The sequence below is a fragment of the Sarcophilus harrisii genome, chromosome 4 (assembly GCF_902635505.1).
Source record: "Sarcophilus harrisii chromosome 4, mSarHar1.11, whole genome shotgun sequence".
Lineage (NCBI taxonomy): Eukaryota > Metazoa > Chordata > Mammalia > Dasyuromorphia > Dasyuridae > Sarcophilus > Sarcophilus harrisii.
This window is the reverse complement of record NC_045429.1, coordinates 222,506,210-222,529,462: the sequence shown is the minus strand read 5'-3', so window position 1 is coordinate 222,529,462 and position 23,253 is coordinate 222,506,210. Positions and strand designations below refer to the sequence as shown.

Sequence of the window (23,253 nt, the reverse complement as noted above, 5' to 3'; positions counted from 1 at the left end):
AACATGGTATATAAACTATACATTATATAATGCTATATATACATATATATATACACACCTATATATATCAGCAATTTATATCAGGCAAAGGATTTTATGGTCCTAATTTTAGATTTGAAAAGGACCTTAGAGATCATTATCAGAGATCATTACTTGCTCACTCTCCCAAGAAGTAGTTTTTGAGGCAGAATCTGATCTCAGGATCTTCATGTCTCCAAATATGGTGCTCTTCTCATAAAACTCAACAGCCACCTTTCTTGAATGGTTTGATTTGTGCCACCAATGTCCTTAGCAAAAACACAATGTTAGAAATAGAGCCATAGACCCTGAGTTCAAATTCTAATTTTTCCACATATTACCCATAGGACTTTGGGCAATTCACTAAACATATTCTAGTTTTCCATTTTTTCATCTACCAAATAAGCATTTTGGATCTCAAGACCTCTAAAATCCCTTTAAGCTTTAAATCTTTGACTAAAAATTTGTCTTTAGCAGCTTTTCCTTTCCTTCATTCCCTTGAATTTCTGTAGTACCTTAATCCCTCCTCTCTCATTATTATAAGTAAACCTGCTCCAAAATTATCTAACTTTTGCCCCCCCCCCACCTTGCCCTCACACTTTTGAAATTCATGTTCCTTTAGGTGACTTTAAGTAGATGAAGAGAAAACCAAACTAAAAATTTAGTTAAATTTATACTTTAGTTTGAATTATTACCAGCTTTACCCTTCCCAGGAGAAGCTTGTTAACCCAAATGAATTTCTAACTAGAAGAATAAATGAGAGGAGAGACTTTTGCCTGAGAAGACCCTTTAAGTGTTCCCTTCTTAAGGCTGCCACTAGTACCTCTCCCCATACCCATGACCTAGCATTCCAAAAGAGTAGGGGTCAGTAACTTGGCACCCTCACTTTAGAAAGGCTGATGACCTTCCCTTTAGAGTCAGAAAGGTCTCACCCACACAACTGTTCATTTCCAAACTCTGGTCATGATTGGGCTGCCCTCATCCCCTCCTGTCAACCCTTGGAATAGATTCCAGCCTGTTTATCTAAAAGTAATCAGTCAGCAACAAGTCAGTTTTCAAGCCACTCATTCTTGCATCTAGGCTTTTTTTTCTTCCCTTATACCCAGAAGGGGATGAAAAACACGAAATGGGAGAAAACCTTATGTATTCCTTTTTACAATGAAAACTTCAATGTGCTCAGCATTTGTCACAGCCTTTACCTTTAAACGATATGTTCACTGTTCTAACATCCAGAAGATATACAATAATCCAGTTTCTCTACTCCCTTATAAAGGGAGGTCCTGAATTTAGTACTTTGCTTGATATCTTGGCTTCATAGTGGACTGATTTTTTAAAAAAAAATACACAAAACTCACATGTACACACATACACATGTATGTGCACCACACACACACACACACACACACACACAATTCCAATAATTCTCTTCCAAAAGAATGTGTTCAGATACATACTTTAATATAATTTCTGTGGCACTTTTGTAATAACATAATATAGATGGATAATTACAGATAGCAATGCATAGATACTATTTAATACAATAACAAAAGCAAGTCTTTATGGTGACACTGTGATAATTATTTACAGTAAGATTTTAAAGGAAAAATAATTGACTAGTATTGTGAAGTCTTGCAGAAAATAAAAATTACCTTGAATTAAAACAAACAAACAACATGTCTCTAGTGTTGTATCATTTCCGACTCACTGACAACAACAAAAAAAATTTTCCATGCACGTACATGGACTGAATGAATCCTTATCTTGTTTTCTCACGGCACTTAGAATTCTTCTTGAATATTAATAAACTTTCATACAGTCTTGCACAAATTCATAAATTCTGCCCTCTTAGAATCATTCCAAATCTTTGTCCAGACAGAAGTTATTGTATACAAGCAGACTGCTGATATAGCCACTATTTTTTTTTGAGTCACTACAAAAAGTTTACATCAATCTCCTTCATTATTTGTAAAAAACCAAACCAAACCAAACCAAACCAAAACAACAACAAAAAAAAAAAAACCCAAGAACTATGCTGAACTGCTGAAACTAAGTCTTTAGGAATATAGAACACTTGGAAAGAAATGGGCCAAGCATGGAAACATGAGTTCTGTCCTATATAGATTCTGTTTAAATCTCAGGTTATTTCTAAACATCTAACTGAAGTTGTATTAATGAATAAATCATGATCTACCCTGTCCAAAATAAGATTGAAATAAAGAATGGATTCTTATCCTGGGGCACAGAAGCTGATTTTTCTAAAAAACAATCTGTTAGCTAAAATTTCAACATAATTATTTTTTTAATAATCCTATGTATTTTATTTTGTATACTTAAAAACATTATTTGGAGTAGGCTTCATAGGCGTCACCAAATTGCCAAAAAAAATTTTAAGAACTCCAGAATTTAACCAATTAACAGGGCAGAGGCATAATGAACTCATAGCATTGTTAGCCTGATACGGATGAAATGTCTATAATGGTTCAATTTTTTTTTTCTCAGTAAGAGGGCAGCAATGCTTCCATTGTATAGCTAATTTCATTTGTCTTGTCATATGATTTCAAAGTAATTTGCTTTATAAATCTAGGAGATCCACATACAAAATGGGGAGGAGGGAGAAGCCAAACCTAACTCCTCATTTTTCCTAATCTTAAAGTTAAAAATTCCCTCAGCATTTAAAATGTGAAGATGAAATGGTTGTTCAATTCCTCCAATTAGATTCTTTACTATTTTGTATGCAAGGAGGGACTCCAAAAGACAGATTCATGGAGATGACCCACAGAAATTCTTTGTAGTGTTATTTAAAACCCAAAAGGCAGCATATCAATTTACACAGGAAGAGACTCTGACAGAGGGCAACTTACAAGGGCGAGTGTCCAAGATGTAGGAGTTAGGAGACACTATATTATAAATAAAAACCATAACCTCCCTCTCCTCATCTATATACCTTAGGTCAAGAATTCCAACCTAGGCAATTAGTAGTGAGAACCCAAAGCAAGAGAGACCCTCACACCCTTGACCAGAGCACAGCTAAGGGGGAAAATTACATTAATCCTTTTGATTTAAAGGAGAGATTTCCTGTATTTCATTATTAGAATCATGGGAATGTAGAGCTAGATTTAAATTATTAAAAATAAGTATTCTCTCTCTTCTAGAATTAAATCTCTAGTGACAATCAAAATATGAGTACCACATATTTAGGAAGTCTCCTGGACACTGTCACATTTCAGTCTCTTTCATTGTAGATTGTAATACTTGAATGAAAGTTAAAATAATTACAAATGCATTCTCTATAGAGAACCACTAATAACCCCATAAAATGAAAAAAAATTAATATATATATATATATATATATATATATATATATATATATATATATATCAGTGATATTGCTGGTTTTCCAAGAAGCAGAATCACAAAGGCCTTTAGGTCATAGGATTAAAAAAAATTTTTTTTTTGGTCTACACTTATAGCTTTATTGGGATAGAGATCCACAGTTTGGGAACTCCACTGCAGATGTGAGATTGTCTGTAATTTAGAATCTTAGAGAATTATGTAAGGCACTGAAAGATTATATGACTTGTCTGTAGTGAATAACAGAGGCAGGACTTGAACCCAGATTGCCTCACACTCAAAGCATTCCTAACGATTTACTAAACCAGCCTGTTTTTTAAGATCCCATGCTAGTACTGGTGAATAAGAACAAAGTAAAAGAATGAAAGCTATTTTACTCTTATGGGTAGCCCAGACTTATGATGTTGTCTTTGAGTGACCTTTTGCACTTAAGGTCTTCATACCTTCCAAATCTCTAAGAATAACAGCAGTCATAAGTACTAGATTATCAACACAGGTGTAACAAATGTTTAGAGAACTTTTCTGATAAATTAAGTTAAAAATGTTTAGTTATCGGGGCCCAGTCTTTAAATATATCATTTTGTGTTTAAAAAAGTCTTGGAATTTGAGCTAAATATGTTGTATACATTGCAAACATTTTGTACAACTGGATAACCAGATGGAGGGTGCAGTTGTATAGGCTGAAAAATTCAAAAGGCTATGTATATACAGTATAGATATATAACATGTATACATATTATATATGTCATACATATATAATATATATAAATATAATCTCACCATGAGCAAATTCAAAGGTTCAGTGCACCTTCCTCTTCTATTATATACACATTATACAAGCCACAAAATGATAGTCCTTCCATACAGCTAAAAACAGAAAGTACACTAGGGGGAAAAAAATGCATTTTGACATAAAGGCTCCATCAAACCATATGTGCAGACACTTGAGATGATGACAATGTTAAGCTTCCTAGGGTCCTAGAGTCAAAGAAATTCTGTTGACCCCCACTGCTCAACAAGTGCACTCCTTCCACAGGGGGTAACATCTGTCGATCAGTCATGGTCCCACTTGGGGAGGATCCCAAGAAATTTCCCTGGGAAGAAACAATTTTCTCAGGACTGGCAGCCAGTTTGGGAGATGTGGAGAAGTTATATCCATACAAAGCACAGGGGCTATGTAACCTGAAAGTGTTGTAAGAGCCCTGGTGGGTCTGGTTGGTGGCGAAGGCATTGCCAGATGGTGAGGGCATGATATACTGGAGCTGGGGAGACATCCCTGAAATCTGCATAGATAGGCTGGTCTGTGGACAACTGAATGTGTCTCCATCATTGCCAGCCATTGACATGTTCACAGTCGTACTGCTGGTAACTCCAACGTAAGAGGGGGTCCTTGGTGGGGCAAAGGTTTCACTGGTTTGGTTAGTGAGCCTGTTGTAGGTTTCAGCCAGGGAGGTGCTGTACCGGTTGAGGGTAAGTCCTGAACGGGCACAGGCGGAATAATCAGCAGGTGCCAGGCTGCATAGCTGGCTTGTGTTTGGCCCAAGGTGGAAGGCAGGAGAAGAACAAGGAGAACCAGATAAAAGATGAGGGTGGGTAGTAGGAACTCCATTTCCAGAACCTTGAAGTAAGGTAGACGAGCCTGTGTTTCCTACAAAAGATTAATAAAACATAAAGAGCCAATAACACTCAGCTGTCTTGATTCAATTTGATTTTGAATTATAGGATTTAAAGACATTTCAGGATTTTAATCAGAAGAGAGCTTGCTGAATTCAGATTTCTCTCTTAAAAATGGTAATGGTTTTAAAGTTGTTTCTCAACTGGTTTTTGTGAATATTACAAATTCTGAATTTCTCAAGGTTTGTATCAAAACTAAATTTCCTACTTTACCTTGATCTGAAATTGTGCCCATCCTTTATTCTCTTCCCACTGCCACATCACTCCCTATTAGTTTTCTTTGAACCTATATTGTCTCTCCATGAGACACCTGTAGAATACACATGGTATGTATGTGTGTGCCCACACATGTGCATTCATAAGTTTGAGAAAACAATAGATATGTCAAGGAATGATAGATAAGGGAAGAAATGAGACAGTGTTAAAGGTGAAGAAGGTAAAGCTTTTTTTTCTATGCAATATCACTAATCTGATAACATCCAAGATTGAACTTGTCTAAAAAGTTTGTTGTTGGGTTTTTCACCCACTCTCCCCTCTTCAATTTAATTTTCTAAGATTGTAAGTTGCCACTGAATTACTGATCTGTATAGATGGAGGGATTTTCATGTCAGGAGTTTCCCTCACTAATGAAATCACAAAATTTCAATTGAAAAGCAAATCTTATGTTTTTCTACTATTCCCTGCTCTAAAGTCTGAAATAGAATAGAGCTGACCTTTTATCCTCAACAGTTGTGAGCACAGAAAATAATTTCTGGGAAGTCTATACAAGCTGGAAAAGTTTTGAGTGTAGGCTTAGTAAAATCTGAGGTATACCCTGGCTTAGTGTGTGTAGATCATGACTCTCTTTGGCCACAGAAACTCATGAAAACATCAACTACTGAAAGAAAAGTGGAGAGGGGTGAGGTGCTTCCAACAGAAGTACAACTTGCTCCAATAAAATCATAAATCTTTTCAAGCACTTAGGAATAATCCCTCTGCCATCACTTGGAAATAGATGGATTCTGATGGATGTGAAAGTCAGGGAATTAGGCTTTCATCAGGGGAAATGAAATCACTTTCTTTTTCTATTGGTGGCAACAATCTTAAGAATTAGCTCAAAAAAGTGACAAAAATAATTTCAAAGAAAACTTGGAAAGATCTCTATAAACTAATGCACATTGAAGTGAGCATAACCAGAAGAATCAATACAATAATAGCAACAGTATAAAAATAGGCACTTTTGAAAGACTTAAGAATTCTCATTATAACGACCAATCCTGATTCATAAAATATATGCTGACTACCTTCTGTCAGAAAAGTAAAAGACTCAAAGTACAAAAGGATACATATTTTTGAACACTGTCCATGGGGGATTTTGTTTTGATAGACTATTGATATCAGTTACAAAAGTTTTTCTTTTTCTCTTTATCAAATGAGAAAGGAAAAGAAAATAATCTTTAGTTAAATGGGGAAAAAATCAGCCCTGTTTTGACATCAGAACCAAGTTGCATATCTGACTCATGTGACTTTACAGGATTTTCATTTACCTTGTTTGGGTATTCCAGGGATATCTTCAAATGTGAGAGTCCTCAGGGAAGGTCTCCAAAATGCATATGACTCTACCAAAGCTTCCAAACCCATTCTAAATGTTAAAAAAAAAAAGTCCAATCAACTTCAGTTTGCTCCACATTTTTTAACACAGTTCATTAAAATATATTTTTAAAAAAACTATTTGATTAAATTACTGCTGATGACAGATTCCAACCTCTTGAGAGTCACCTATCTTTGAAAGTTAGGAGCTTGCTAAAAGCAGAGGAGAAATATCAAGACCCTGATACAATTTTGTAAGGAGGCAAGAAGAATTACTATTAGTTCATATTTACATAGTACAACTATGTCCAGTATGTGCCACAATACAATATGCATCATAGTTATTTCATTTGATTCTTACAGAAACCCTAGTGGTAGGTGCTCCTTATTCTATAACTGGGGAAACTGAGGAAAACTAACAACAGTTAAGTGTAATTATCCAAGGTTACACAGCTAATAATAATTATTATTAACTTATTAGCTATATAACCATTACTTTTCCTAAGGCTCCATTTCTTTTTCTGTAAAAAGAAGATGATAATACTTATCACATCGGCATTTCAGGGTTATCTGGAGGTTTAAACATGACAATATATAAAACAATTTGAAAATATCACAGGTGTTCTAGATGGGTTGAATACTGCAAAGAAACATTAACTTTACAAACAGAAACAATCTGTAAATAGATTTTAGAGAACTCGTTTATTTGGATGAGGGAAAAATGCAATTTTATTTTCACTAGATTTTGGCTTCCTTTTTAGTCCTTTGTATTTTATTTTATACATTTAGGACATTTTTTTCTGAAAAAGAGTCCTTAGGCTTCAGCACATTTCCAAGAGGAACTATTATACACACAAAAAGATTAAGATCACCTTTTACTAGAAGGAGAGGATGGTAAGGGTTAGAGTGGAAAGAGGAGAAGGCTCCAGAGGATCATGTAAGAATTCTGCTTAAATGATTGTAAGCAGATACTAAATGGCCTCTTTTGAGATGTGTTATGAAAGGGGAGGGACATTTCTTTCCTGAATGATACAGACTACATGCCTGTTGAGGTCGCTTCTGACTGAGATGCTTCAACTTGTAGTTTTTGTAGTCATGCTAGTGGAAAACTACAAAACAGATATATTAGTAATGTTTGTTCTAGATGCAAAAAAAACTGGAATACATAGGGTGAGGTTATATGGTATAATGCTATAGAACACTGAATTAGGAATCAGAAATCTGAATTAATTTATAGTAACATTTTGCAAATGCCATAGGCATCAATTTAATTTGTTCATAAGTTAGCCAGGTTGAGCTAGAGGAAATGTTCTTAACTTTTTTGTATTGTGGCCCCCTTTGGGAAAGTCTGGTAAAGGGATAGACTCCTAAGAACAACACAATTTAAATGCCTACAATTAAATACATTAGATTAAAAAAGAAACCAATCATATTGAAATTCAGTTTCCAAGTTTAGCAGTCTTAAGATCAAGATTTCCTGTGCAAGACAATCTCTAAAGGTCCCTGCAATTTTAAAATTTTGTCTGCACTTAATAGTGGCATAGTATATTAAATGCCAGGCCTGGAATTAAAAAGACTCATATTTCTGAGCTCAAATCTGGTCTTAAACTCTTACTAGTTTTGTGACTCTGGGAAATTTATTTAGTCCTGTTTGCCTCAGTTTCCTCATCTGTAAAATGAGCTGGAAAGGACATGCAAAACAACTCCTGTATAATTTGCTAAGAAAACCCCACAAGAAGTCACAAGGAATCAGTCATTACTGAAGAACTACAGCAATAATATTTACATAGTGTTTTCCAGTTCAAACGTTTGGTTCATTTAAACCTCAGGAGAGCTTTTGAGAAAGGTAGGGGATATAATTTCTCAGGATTTACTGATAAGGAAACAGAAGCTCCAAGGCTAAATGACTCCCCTAAGAAAACATATATGGTAATTGCCAGAATGTGAATTTAAAACAACTTTTCTGATGTTGGCCAGTTCCCTCTTCCTTAGGCAAGCAGATAACCTGTTTCCCGCTCCCCAATGTCCCAGAAACTCACCATATTAATGCAGAACTTTGTAAAGGCACAGCCCCATCCACTGAAATAGCCCACTAAAACCTGGAACTCCTGAACTCAAGAGATCCATCAATCTCAGTTTTTCCCAATAGAAAGGATTACAAGTTCTCTTTACAACTCCCAAAGTAAAGCATGTATCAATGACAAAATTGTGAATCAGAACCATCCAACAGTGATGTGGATGTGAGTTTGACAGATGTAGTCACAAAACTTTCTATCTCCATATTGTCTGCAATGAATATATTTGAACTTAATATTAATTCTAAATTTGTGTGCATTTTTAGATTATAATATAAAATGTTTGTGAAAACTACTTTGGACCTTTAAATTTGCTTCTAAATAGCTTTTAAAAACTGCTTTGTGTTTCCATTTTGATGGTTTTAGGAATTATTATGTTTTAAGACTTGGTATTTCTTTTTTCCTCTCCTTCCTCATCTCTGCCTACTGATTTTCCTGACTTAAAGTTTCAATTAAAATCTCATTTTCTATAGGAAGACTTTCCCAACTCCTCTTAATTCTAGTTCCTTTCCTATCTTAATTATTTTCTACTTATCATCCATACAGTTTATACATATCTGTTTACATCTTGACCCATTAAATTGTAAATTCCTTAAGAGCAAATCTGTATTTTGCTTCTTTTTGTAGCTCCATTGCTTAGCATGATAACTGGAATATAACAGGCATTAAATAAATGTTTATTAGCTTCCTGAATGCAGACTGCTTTCATTTTTGTCTTTCTTATCTTAGTTCATAGTAGGGTATCTGGAATACAATGGACATTAACTAAATGTGTATTGAACTAAAGATGTCCTAGACCCCTTTAATGTTTGTGCCTTCCAGCTAAAATTAGCTAGCTTTAACTTATCCTATAGATATCTTACATATTTGTTTGCATATTAGACTGGGAAAAGGATCTGTTTTTTGCCTCTCTATTTGTCCAATGTTTAGCACAATGTTTGGCACGTAGAAGGTTATTAATCAATATTCATTGGCTTGGCTTGATTTGATAATTTCATATGGTATACTCCAGATAAATTAGGCAACCTAAATTTATTGAATTAGTATTGTTCTAGAGCTGTTTTTTTTTTAAATACAGGATAGTAGATGGAATGTGACTACATATTTAACAAAAAATAAAAATCTTAACATTAATTGATTTTATAGAGATCTTTACAATTTACAAATCACTTTGTATGTATTATCTCATTGGGCATTTAGAATTTAAAATTTATACCTTGACCAATTCAAAAGAACATGAACGAATTCATAAAACTAAGCTTAAGACACAATGGGACAAAGATTCTTAACCTAGGGTCTAAGAACTTTTTTAAAATGTTGATAACTGTAATTCAGTAAATTTATTTTCTTGGTAAATCTATATATTTCATTTTGTAGTACAGAGGTCTCACAAGACTGTTAAAGCAGTCCACACCATGAAGTTCAATTAGTATTTCCTGATATTAAGAGCAATGAGAGAAGAGAAGCATTTGTGAAGAGTGAATTAGAATGAGCTCTGTATTGTGGATCAGAAAACCTGAGTTCAAATCACAGGCTTACTACTTATCTTCATAATCTTAGACTAATCTTTTCATCTGTTCAGGACTCAGTTTCTTCATTTGTTAAAGGAGAGTATTGGATTAAATGATTGCTAAATTCCTTTCCTCTAAATCTATGATTCCAAGATTTTATTTTTTACTGCAAGTCTATTATGCTCCCATTGCAAACTCACAAACAAAATCACTTGGGGACAAGCTAACATCATCATCAACAACAACAATAACAACAACAACAAAAAAAGTTAGGTTTGAAGAAAACACATGAAAAGCTTATAAATATATGAATGATCAGATGTGAAGCCATCAATGTTTTTTTCTCAGATAGTTGTTTTCAGGCTCCAGAAAGTATCTGAGATATTTTGCAGGAAACCATTATAAAATGTTTATTAGCTGAACCTGGACATTAAAAAACAAAACAAAACACCAAGCCTTCATTTTCTGCATTAATGGAGACTTTTCTTTTCTAGTTAAAGGGAAGATAAAAGGCACCTCCTGGAGGAGCACAACCAAGGCGATAATTTATACAAGATGCCTTCGAACAATTTCCACATTTTATCACCACCCTAATTTACACTATCAAATAGCCAAGTTTATTTAGTAAAATGGTTATGTTTTTCTTGAAGTATTTAAAGAGGAGAAATTTTTGTACCTTCCTGAGTAAAAGATTTTATAGGGTCAAACCTGAGGCCTGCTGAAGAATGAAACTATTCTCAGCACATAAATTCTCTTTCACTCTGCAAATGTCCTGCAGCAGAGCTTTTGAGAGCTGAAGCTACTGATTTCTATAAAACAGCCTGTGGGGTTGTAAAGTGGTTAGAAAGGAGCATTTTTAGTTAAAGAGAATTATTTTATATAGTTTAAACAATTAGAGACCTTTGTTTACATGCTGTCTTGTCCAACAAATTCATTATATATAAGAAAAAGACAATAGAATTAGAATTTTTTAAATAGCAGGTCAAATCAATTGCAGTGTATAACAGATAGTCACAGCATGAATCAAATGTTTTATTATGACTTTTTTCAGTTTTCATATCTAATAAAATGGTCCTATCTCTTGGCCCACCCCAAAGAAGGTTTATATTTAACCTAGAAATAAGATCTAAAATATTTTATATTAACTCTTCTGTATATGCTATTATTTACCTCTCTGTGTGCCTCCCCTGTTTTCCCTCCCCCTCCATGTAAGTTCCTTGAACGTAGGGCCTTTGAAGGTTTTTATTTTTTTTTTTTTTGGTAGGAGATTTATTGTTTCCAGGACCTAACATAGTATCTGATACATAAAAGTAACTTAATAAATTCTTGTTAAAATGAATTGGGCAAATAATAGACAAATGATATTAAGTAGTAAAATAGTGCTCTCTTTTCTGTAATAATACAGTTTTTGTTCGTCAAAGTAAAATATGTTTTAAGTTCAGGTAGCACAGAAAGTTTGGTTTTCATAATATTTAGCTTTTCAAAGAGAACATCTAATTTGTGTGGTATTTTTAAAAATAAATATAACACACTAATTATACCAGTCATTAATTCACATGATAGCTCAATATTTTCATATCATACTAATAACTTTAAATTTTAGTTTATTTAATTTGTGGGCTTAGATGTGAAAATTCTAATAACAAATATTTTGAAATAATTAAGAAGTTAACTAACTTTTTTTTCCCTATATTATCTATATTACCTATATTCTCAGTGAACCCAAGGAAAGAGGGAGAAAATAAGTTTTTAAAAAAAGAGGAAAAAACTCTTACATAAATCAAACTAAACATTAAACTAAACACCTGATTTGAATTTTTTTTTTTTTGCTAATTTAAAAAAAAACTTTTTTTCACTAAAAATAATTTTTCATTAGCTTCCTTTCACCTCTAGGATAAAATGTAAATTATTTTGGCATTTAAAACCTCTCACAATCTAGGTCCCACAGACCTTTCTAGACTGATTTATATTGCTCCGTTTCACTCATTCTGTATTCCAATAAAATTGGACTATTTCCTGTTCTTTACATGTCCAAACTCAGTTTTCCATCTCCCATTTCCATTTTTTTTTTGGTAACAGTGCTGGCCATCATGTCTTTCCTTACTTCTGCATCTTGGAATTCTCAACTTGTTTTAAGGCTCAGTTTAGGGACCATATCCTTCTCTGATCTCTGATTTCTCCAGTCTCAAATTATAGCATGTTGATTTGTTTAAATGTCTTATTCTAGCCTCTTTCCTCTCAACTTTCATTCTAATTCTGTAAGGGCTAGAATTGTTTCTCCTTTTGTCTTTATATTCTCATTACCTGTGATATGGTAAACACTTAGTAAATGTTTAGTGAATTGAAGAGTCTTAAATGATAAACTTTGGCTGACATACAGGCACATAGGCTGAGTGTCTTCTCAAATAATGTCATATATATTCATATCACTCTTTACCACAAGCTTTCCCATTTTGAAATGATTAGTGCTTTTATTGTTGCATGAGTAATCTTTGCAAATCTTTTAATATAATCAGGTGAAATGATTGATCTAAGGTGATACAGGTACTAAGTGGTAGAACTGGGTTTCGAACTCAGGTCAGGGGGGACTCAGGTCCCCCAATGCAGTGTTCATTCTACTTCATTTAAAACTATACTTATCAATATTTTTAAAAAGTCATTTCTAAAATCCAAATCCAAAAACAAACCACAAGCAATGCAAGACTCTTAGACTCAATATTGATTAGAAAAAATTTCTGAAAAAACAAATGTTAAAAATGATTGACCACTTTACAAACAGGAGAGACCATATTGTTACCCTAAACATTTCTATTAGGTAGCCCACCCTCTGAGGCAACTGGGTGGACGGAACTCTGGGCCTGGTGTCTGGAAGCCCTGAGTTCAAATTCAGCCTCAGATACTTACGAGTTGCATGACCCTGGACAAACCACTTTACCTTATTTGTCTCAGTTTCCTCATTTGTAAAATGAGCTGGAGAAGGAGATGGCAAACCACTCAAGTATCTCCACCAAGAAAACCCAAAGGGGGTCATGAAAAATAAGACATGATTGAACAACAATAAAACCCACCTTTTACCTTTAATCTCCTGTCCTTTCTACTATCCCAATACCTCTTATATAATTCTCCTTTTCTCCACTCATAAAGCCACTATCTTAATTCTGGACCTCATCACCTCTCAACCAGACTACTGCAATGACTTCCTAACTTATCTCTCATCCACGCCTCTCACCCAATTCAATCTGTTAACCATACATTTACCTAAACTGCAAGTCCACTCAATAAATTCAAGTATTTATCACATTGCCTCTAAAATAAAATATGTCTTCTAAATGGTTTTTAAAGTCCTTCACAACTGGATGCCAACCTGTCTTTCCAATCTCATGTATGATTCTCCTTCTAGCAACTCCATAGTCCAAACAAACTTGTTTTCCTGCTGCTGCTCATATATAACACCTCCTAGTGTTGTGCATTAATAGAATACTCTCTTTCCTTAATCTTCTTCCCTCCACTTTCTAGAACAGCTTTCAGACTAAACCAAAGTGCTACCTTTCTTTTATAAGAAGTCTTAACTGAGCCCCCACCTGCTCACTTCCAGATAATTGATATTGCCAGCAATATTTGCACACATTGCTCATTCCTTTCATAAACTACAATGTATTTGTCTTTGTGTTGTGAACATCCATCTATATGCACATATCATCTCTCTAAAATGAAGATAAGCTCTTGAGAAAGGGTAATATTTCATTTTGTCTTTGTATCTTTAGCATTACAGTGTATGGCACACAGAGGATGCTTAATAAATGCTTATGAATTTGTTAAAATCTAGATCAATTTATAATTAACTTTTCAGGAAAATGTGGACTTCATAAAGCAAGGTAAAACAGAACTCACTAAAAATTCAACCAAGATTGCAGAATTTCCTAATGCAAGATTGTTTGTTTTCCTATAAAACAAGAACAGAAAATTCACCTACAAAGGGCAAATTCTGATAAAATAAAGAATTTCAAGAGTAATTTTCATTGTGATTCTTCTACCTCACAAAACATGTAATTAAAATACAGATTACTAGGAATCACAATACAATGTTTATAAGGATTACTGCTTTCTTCCCTCACTGAAATGAATGGTTTATGAATCTTGTTCATACATCCTATGAAAACCAACATTTTGTGAGGAAATGAGGTTGCTAATAAGAATTTTGCAAAATAAAAATAAAGTCATAAAATGTTTGTTTCTTGGCAGAGGTGGGGGTAGGGGTGGGAGAAATCACATTCAAGTTCTAAAGACAAAATGACATTCTAGGTGAAACTCTGGACTGAGATTTGGAATTTTGGGATTAAACTAGTACCTGTACTACTCTAGATTATGTACCCTATTAACCATTGTCATAATTATTATTATTGTTTAGATATTTATTATATAACCATTACTGTACTGGAATAGAGCCATAATCACAGAGAGGAAATACCAACACACACACACACACACACACACACACACACACACACACAAAACAAATAACTGGCTTGCAAACCAGAGTAGTGAAGAAAGGCAACAAAGCTGCAGAAATTATTGGTAGAAATAATCCCAAATTCAAAAACACTTATAGTAATTAAACAAGTGAGTAATTTTGGTAAAGGAGATAAAACAATTTGAATACTAAGGAACATTTAAAGTTAAGGCAGATAATATGAGGAGGCAGAGTAAAATGACTTTAATATATGTTATTTGGCCATCTTAACAAAAAGGGACTTTATGGAATTGAGTTTTATCAATGCTTGTTAGGTCAAAAAAAGCTCCAACCCCACAATGTATTATTATAAATGTATTATGTTTATAGCTTGAGGTCAGGCTGTTATAATGGGTTTTTCCTGAATTTAGCTGAATTATGAATATCAAATAAATATCAAAAAACATTTTTCTTTTGCAAAGCATCTGTTTTGTTTATTTTGTTTTGTTTTGTTTTTTCTGATTAGTTGTGTCTGACTCTTTCTGACTCCCCATGTGGCATTTTCTTGGCAAAAATTTTAGAGTGATTTGCCATTTTCTTTCTACAGCTTATTTTCCAGATGAGGAAACTGAGGCAAACGGAATTAAGTGATTTTTCCCAGGGTCACACTGCTAGAAAGTGTCTGAGGCTGAATTTGAATTCAGAAAGTTGATCTTTCCTGTTCTAGACCCAGTACTCCATCCACTGTGGTACCAGTTCTATGATCATAATACCTATAAAATTTCCAAAGTTACTGGATATGATTTTTCTAAAATAAATATTTTTCAGAGTAACAGAAATCTGAATGAAATGTTTTATAATTCAAAATATGGAGTATAAAATAGCCAATAAATAAGATCTATGACTATTTCTATCACTATTAAACATGTATCAAAACCTTACCGGTTACGACCAGAGTCTCGAAATCCTTTGGCAAAGGGGTTTCTGTCAATTTTCAGCCGTGTAATCTAGGAGAAAATAAGGTCATATTAAAGAAAGTATAAATTACGAGCAAATGTATCTTTATACCCCAGAATATTATAAAGGAAAAATGTTCACAGAATGAACAATAAGAAGAATAAGAATACCATTTATGTAGCATTTTAAGATTTTCAAAGTACTGTACAAATATTATTCTATTCTTAATGATAACTCTTGGGAGAGATACTGTCATTATTTCCATTTCATAGATAAGAAAACGGAGGCAGACAAAACTAAGTATTTTTCCCAGGGTCAAGCATCTGGCAAATGTCTGAGGCAAGATTTGAACTAAGAATTCATGATAAGATGAATTTTTATTCACTGTAGAGCTTACCTCTGATACTCTGACACTTTAACACTATAAATAATTTATATATATATATATATATATATATATATATATATATGTATGTATATATTCTCCATATAAACCCTTTTAAGAAGCTGATTCAATAACCCTTCTTGACCCTTGTTCTAATTTTTAACAATCATTATTGTACTGAAACTCTTCCTTAGATCTATCTTCATGAGGCAGTGAGAGAAAATAAGTTTTATCATCAAAGGACTTAGATTCTAATCTCACCTCTGCTACTTACTCCCTGTGTGACAGCCATTTCTGCTCAATTTCCACAACTATCAAAATGAGAGGATTAGATTAGAAGATCTCTAAAGTCTCCTCTAAGTCTCTATCTATGAGCCAGTAGTTTAAGTATTCTTAAGTTGCAGTGTCAGATTTTTTTCTAAAAATATATTTTGATGAATGTATTTCTTTTTCCAAGGGAATTGGGGTTAAGGGACTTTCCTGTATTCATAGGGCTAATAAGTCTCTGAGGTCAAATGTGAACTCAGGTCCTCCTGACTCCACTGATAGTGCTCTATCCACTATGATACTCAACTACCCCAAATACATCTCAATATAATTGATTTTCTTTACAGCTTTTGGAATCCTATGTATTTTATTTTATATGATTAAATACATTAATCTGAAGAGTCCATAGACTTCTCAGACTGATGAAGGGGTCACAAAAAAAGGTTAGGAACCCTTTCTATAGCTTATAGACTTTCTTCTTTTCCCACAGTAAGGGAATCTGTATATGACTACTTTATACGCTTCAACAACATTATTAAATTATAACTTAGCCTTCTCTTATCCTGGCTGAAAAAACACAGATTCCTATAACTTTTCCTTGTAGCTCTTATTGTTCCACCCTTTAATCATCTTTACAGGTCTCCTTTGAAACCTCATCCAAGTTCTACAGATACATTACAATTTCTATAAGTCAGATCTGGACACAGCAGCACTCGTACATTATGGACCATTTATGGAAACAAGGAGAGGATAACCTGTTGGTTCGGTGGTATTGAAATATCATTAACATAACAAGGTATTGTGTCTTGTGTTTCAGTGACAATCCTCTTTGGCTCATTCACAGATTGTTGTTCTATAATATTCTATGATATTCAGCCCCCATAAATTATTTTGGGGAAATCTGGCATATTATCCATCTCTACCCACATTATACATTATTTTATTCTCTCTTCCAAATGACTATTTTAAATTTATCCTTGGCAAAAATTTGTCTGTTTTCATGTATAATCATATCAATAATTTGGCAAGATCCTTTTAAATTTAGATTTTTTTAAAGTCATAACAATGGGAGGGTATACAGTGGGAAGGGCATTGTTTCTGGAGTCAGATAACTTGAATTGATAATTTCTACTGCATGACATTGGACAAGGTGATAAACTTTCTCAGACTTCAATTTTTTCAACAATTATGAAGAATTTAACTCTAGATAGTTCCTTTTAGCTTTAGACTATGCTCCTAAATTACTGGTTATTGTTCAGTTGTTTCCTCCAGTTCCTTCCTTTTCTGCCTAATAAAATAATCATCCTTTGAATTCCATATTCTGGAAGGATGCTGTAAACCAGTGATGATTAGCTCAAAATGGATTCTTCTAAGTAGCATATTGATGTAGAAAACCACAAATTAAGATTATATTTTCTTGTATTTTTATTTATTTTTGTTAAACATTTTCTAATTAATTTTGATCTGGTTCAATAGGCTCTGTATGAAAATCGAGAGCATACTCATCAATTGGGGAATGACTAAACAAGTTTTGATATATGATTGTGATAGAATACAATAGCATTCCACTGTGGTATGAGAAATGATGAGTAGGTTGATTAAAATCAATATTAAAAATGGCATGAAACAATGAAGAGTGAAATGAGCAGAACAAGAGAATATTGTACATAGTAACAGCAATATTGTTCAAAGAATAATTGTGAATGACTAAGCTATTCTGAGTATTATAAATAACCAAGTCAACTACAAAACACCTATGAAGGAACAAATAGGCATTATAAATTACTCTGGAGCCTTGAGTTGGACACCTCTGATAAACTCTTAATAACAAAGGATATGATTTATTTCTACGAAGGACAACAACAGTGAAATCATCTTAATCTTTCCAAATTTTCAGTAATGCACCACTTACTAAGTCAGATTCCATCATCCTAAGTGGATATCACCTAAACTTAAACATCACTTAGGAAATTGCTTTCCTAGACTTTATTGTAGGAACAGACTCAAAAGCCTTGTCAAGGTCATAATATACTACTATGTAGTGTTTCCCTTCGATCTACCAGGCCTGTTACTTGACTACTAAAGGAAATTTTGTTTCCTTAAACCATAGCAAGAATCATATTTTATCTAAACTTATACCACACATATACACTAGGAGTTTAATAAATGTTATAGGATTTGTTTCTTATAAGAATATGTATAGGTACTGTTACGTTCTTCTTGTCTTTGTATTTCCAGCACATGTCTGACACATAGTAGGTGCTTAATAAATACTTATTGATTGAAATGAAGAATTTTCCTCCCCTAAAGATCTACTCTGAGACAATTAGGTAGCATAGTGATAGAACACTGAGCTTGCAATCAGAATGACTCATCTTCATTGAGTTCAAATCTGACCTCAGACAATTACTAGCTCTATGAATCTGGACAAGTCACTTAACCCTGTTTGCCTCAGTTTCCTCACCTGTAAAATGAACTGGAGAAGAAAAAGGCAAATCACTGCACTTTTGAACATGAAGAGTTGGATATGACTCAAATGACTGAACAATAAATAACAATAAGACAAGGGTCTACCCTGAAGTCTAAGTACAGATTCTCAAAGACTGCCAGCATAGTGTGAACCCTGGTAGGTTTCCCATAGTCAAAACAATTCAAATCAATAACCACTTATTAAACACTTATTCTATAGCAGCTACTGTGTTATGTGTTAGGAATAGAAAGAAAAGTAAAAAATAAATAATTAAATAAAGTGATCATCCCAAAGCACACACAATCACTGGGGAAAAGTGCAAAGTATCATGCACAAGGCAGAGGCAAGATGAACTGGAGATAATCTGTAGATGGAAAACACTACCACTGAACAAAGCAGGGAAAGCTTTCTTCTAGAAGGTAATATTTTATCTGAAGCTGAAGGAAATCAGAAAACCCTCAAGGCAGAAATAAGGAGACAGGGAATTTTAAGCATAAAGAACAGCCATTGAAAATTCAATCAGGAAATGGAGTGATGGCATTTGAGGAAGAGCAAGGAGACCAATGTAGTATGAATTATAAAGTCTTCAAATGATTGAGTATGTCTGTTGTTTGTGGGTCAAACAGCCTGAGTTTTGGGGGAATCATTCCCAAGTTTGCAAGGATGATCTACTTAATAAGTGAAAGATGGATTTGTGATCTGTTTTTAGCCTCTTGCCAAAATATCTCTTTAATTTAATTTAACTTTACCATTTCTGGGGAGGGGACAAACTTCTCAAGTGAATTATTTTAGACAACTAAGTTTTTATCTTCTCATACTTTTCTAGCATGGGTATGGGAGGTAGGGTGGTGGTAAATAGGCATATTTGGTAAATAATGAAAAAATGAACATAAAATTAGATTTAAATAATCTAATTTTTTGATATTTGAAGATATACTGAATTACAAATTACTTTTAAAAAATTTTGCTATTATAAAATTCTTCTATATATTTTATTAAAATATTTAGGACCATGTATAGATTTATAATTTCTCAGTACTCTTCATTTGGGGTCAGGGAATTCTTAGTGTAGAAAATCCTTCCATCAGTGTTCATCAGCAATAATCTATGATTGTATATAATTTTTGAAAGAGTTTCAGGGTATGTGGGGAGGTAGAGATGGTGGCAGAACAATGGGCCCTGGAGTTAGGAGGACCTGAGTTCAAATGTGACCTCAGATACTGACTAGCTGTGTGACCCTAAACAAGTCACTTAACCTGATTACCTAAAAAAAGAATTGTTATGTGAATTGTGAATTGCCCATCGTCATACAGTTAATAAATGTCAGGGGCAGAATTAGAATCTAGGGCTTCATGACGCTAATTCTGGCTCCTTATCTCCTTTCTATTACTTTCTATTTCTAAATATTATCTTACTCTAATTATTAAAATAACCCATTATTAAAAGAACAAGAGAAAGGCCTTTAATACACTATATAGCTTACTGCTATGTAGGAGTTATGTGACAATATAAACAAAAGTCTCAGAGGAGATGGCATTGTACCAATTAAAGAAATTTCTATGCTGACAGTGCCAAGGATCCACCAAATTATCTCAATAGCCACAAGAAAACTGTGTCTAAAGAATACACTTACCACAAATACATGGAACTAAGAGTAATGTACCAACAAGAGCTTATTAGAGAAGACTTGCTTGAAGGAACACTGAAGAATTATTTCTATCAAAATATCATTATTTTAGGTTTCAGTATTTAGCATATGGTCTCAATCTTTCTTGCTCAAGCCACTCCTGATATGGAAACATCCTCTACCAATGCAGATCAGTGACTGTTCTGCAATGTAGAATATTGGAGAGTGTCATGGGGCACTGTGACAGGTTAGAATTTTTATCAGAGTCATTCAGCCAGCGAGTGGTCACAGACAAAATTGACCCCAGGTATTCTTAGTTTTAAGCAATTTTTTTTTTTGTTTTGTTTTGATTTTTTTAAACCATTATATCCCAATGTTTTTCATTTAATATAGACTATAATAATATTTCATCATAAACTGACAAGGCTAACTTTCTCTTTTCTCCTGGGGTAAGAAACATGTCATGGTAGTATATCAAAGACAGAGAGATACCTGTTGATTCTGGTAGGCAGTGACAGTCGTAAAGACAGTTTCAGGAAATGAGAATGCTTTAACCCCTTCCCCTGATGGAATAGGCTTGACAGGAGAAAGATCGTCACCACAGTCTTTACGAATGACATGCACTCGTGGTTGGTATTTGTGCATAGAGTGAAGGATAATCTGGAGTAAAAAAAAGAAAAAAAATTGTCAGACATCTCCCGTTATCATCAATTGGTCAACACTAACCTTTAAAAAAAATCAAGTTATGATGTCTCTTGGTTGGAAATAAAATTTTCTATTAATGCAAGAAATATCTTCACAATTTTAAAAGTCTAGACAATGCAAGTTTCAGTATTTATGAGTCCCTCATCTAGAGCCATGTGAATTGTCATTTTCCTGAAAATATATTCATAACTATGGCTCATATAAAAGAATTAACATCGAAATGATTTGCCCCAACTATTTTATAAATCTATATAAAATGGAAACTACTTGAAATTATATGGTTAAAATGTGTTTAATCCTACTACTTTTACTCAGACAATAGGTCTGATGCATTAGTAATAATTACATGCCCACTAAGTGATAAATTTCTTTGGTCTCCCTCCTGTTGAGTTATTTATACTTTTAGATTAAGCATTATTTCTTACTGTCCCCAATCCACTTCATTAGAATTCAGCATCATAAATTATCAATGGACTTGAGAAATCAGCTAAAGAGCCTTCATAAACTTCCTTAAGCACTGCCAATGAATATTTAATGCGTAAATTTACCCTTTTCTTTCCTATGGTGCTATAGAAATTCAAAAGTCTAAGATTCTTTTTAGCAGATTTAAGGTTTTGTTTATTTTCTTTTAGTTTTATTACTGCCTTTTGTTTTTTCACCACCATCATTTCCTCATAACCTTTTTAGTTCCTTAGACCCTCTCTTATAAGAAAGAAAAACAGTTAAGCAAAATTAACTGATAAAATAACTTCTCAGATACAACATTTATTTACTGTACCCTCCTCCTGTTTCCCCTGCCACCTCTCTACCAAGAGGGAAGCATATTACATCATATGTATTCTGGGACCTAGATTTGTCATTGCAATTAATCTGAGTTTGGCTGCCTTTCAATGTTGAACTTAGTTTGAAGGAATCTTCTAAAATCTGATGGCTGGAGTTGGAGCTGAAATCACATTCCCAAAGATGCTTTTCTTAGCTAAGGCTGGAAAGGGCTTCTAAAAATAACAATAAATAATTTTTAATTACATAGAAAAGTAGATATTGGGTAACAATTATCTACTAATGTTTATGTTTGCAAATTTGAAGATTTGGAAAAGAGCTAAGGTCCATAGGGGTTAAATCCTTGCCTAAACTCACAGTCACTTAGTAGTAAAGAAAGAGTTGGAACTTAGGTATTCTGATATTTAATCCAATTCTGTTTCCACTCTATATTATGATGCAAGTACCAGCAGTAATTATTGAGAAGGACCAGAGTTGAGCCTGCATGATTATGGATAACCCTGACTTTCAGAGAATTTCTTTGTTGTAAAAAGAGGGAAAAAAAAAAAAAAAACTTTCTTCTTGTTAGTTCCACTTAGTGTAGTATGGTATTCTTATACTAAAGACCTCTCAGTGGAAGCAATGTCAACGTTAACTGGAATCTACCATCCCAGACAGATATTCACTTCCTAGGGCCCTCAGGAAATAAGATTCTGAGCCTTTCTCATCACATCAGGAAAATGAGATGCAGGGACATAGTTTCTTGCTTAGGATCATATTGGCAAGCACTTAACTACAGAGCATCTCTTTCCATGAGCACTGATGAATTTAGGTATCCCCTGGTTTAATGGGAAACTGGCCAAGATCAGGAATGCTGGCCTTCTGATGATGCAGACCAAATACTTAAAACAACCATGTATCAACCTGGTTGAAGCCAAATATATATATTTTTAATATACATTGGACTCTGTGAGCTTTCCATGCATGCTACAAGTGAAGGGGGAAAAAATCAGACTTGTGAACACACCCAAATACATTGACTTAGTTTCAGTGATGATTATCATTAGCAAGCCAGGGATTCTAAGGATTCTGTCAAATCAGTGATAATTGTGTTTTGAATATATTTCCCCCAACTAGCTAGTGGTCCCTTTAAAAACAATTTTTCAAAGGCATATATATCTATCAATTAATAGACATTTATTAAAAACACTTGGGCAGCTAGGTGTTGAAGTGAAGAAAAGGCTGGACATTGAGTCCGAAAGATCTGAGTTCCAATCCAACCTCAGATACTTACTACTGCTGAAACTAAGTCACTGTATTTAGGCATGGACAAGTCACTTAACCCCAATTGCCTCAGGGGAAAAAAAAGGATCTGTTCTTTGAAGCTCCTTGTGACTAGTTCCCCCACATCACATCTATGTATGGTTAAAATCAG

General features: G+C 33.8%; 1 protein-coding gene across 1 annotated transcript in view; it reads right to left on the bottom strand.

Annotated features, from left to right (window-relative positions):
- Positions 1-3,395: 3,395 nt before the first annotated feature.
- TBX18 (T-box transcription factor 18) overlaps positions 3,396-23,253 on the bottom strand; it is a 32,301-nt gene continuing 12,443 nt past the window's right edge. Inside the window, exons 5-8 of the mRNA XM_003769252.2 lie at positions 20,847-21,014; positions 15,591-15,655; positions 6,570-6,664; positions 3,396-5,017 (exon numbers count right to left, since the gene is read on the bottom strand). Of these exons, the coding sequence (XP_003769300.2) occupies positions 4,293-5,017; positions 6,570-6,664; positions 15,591-15,655; positions 20,847-21,014 (1,053 nt within the window). The 3' untranslated portion in view covers positions 3,396-4,292. The remainder of the gene's footprint in view (positions 5,018-6,569; positions 6,665-15,590; positions 15,656-20,846; positions 21,015-23,253) is intronic.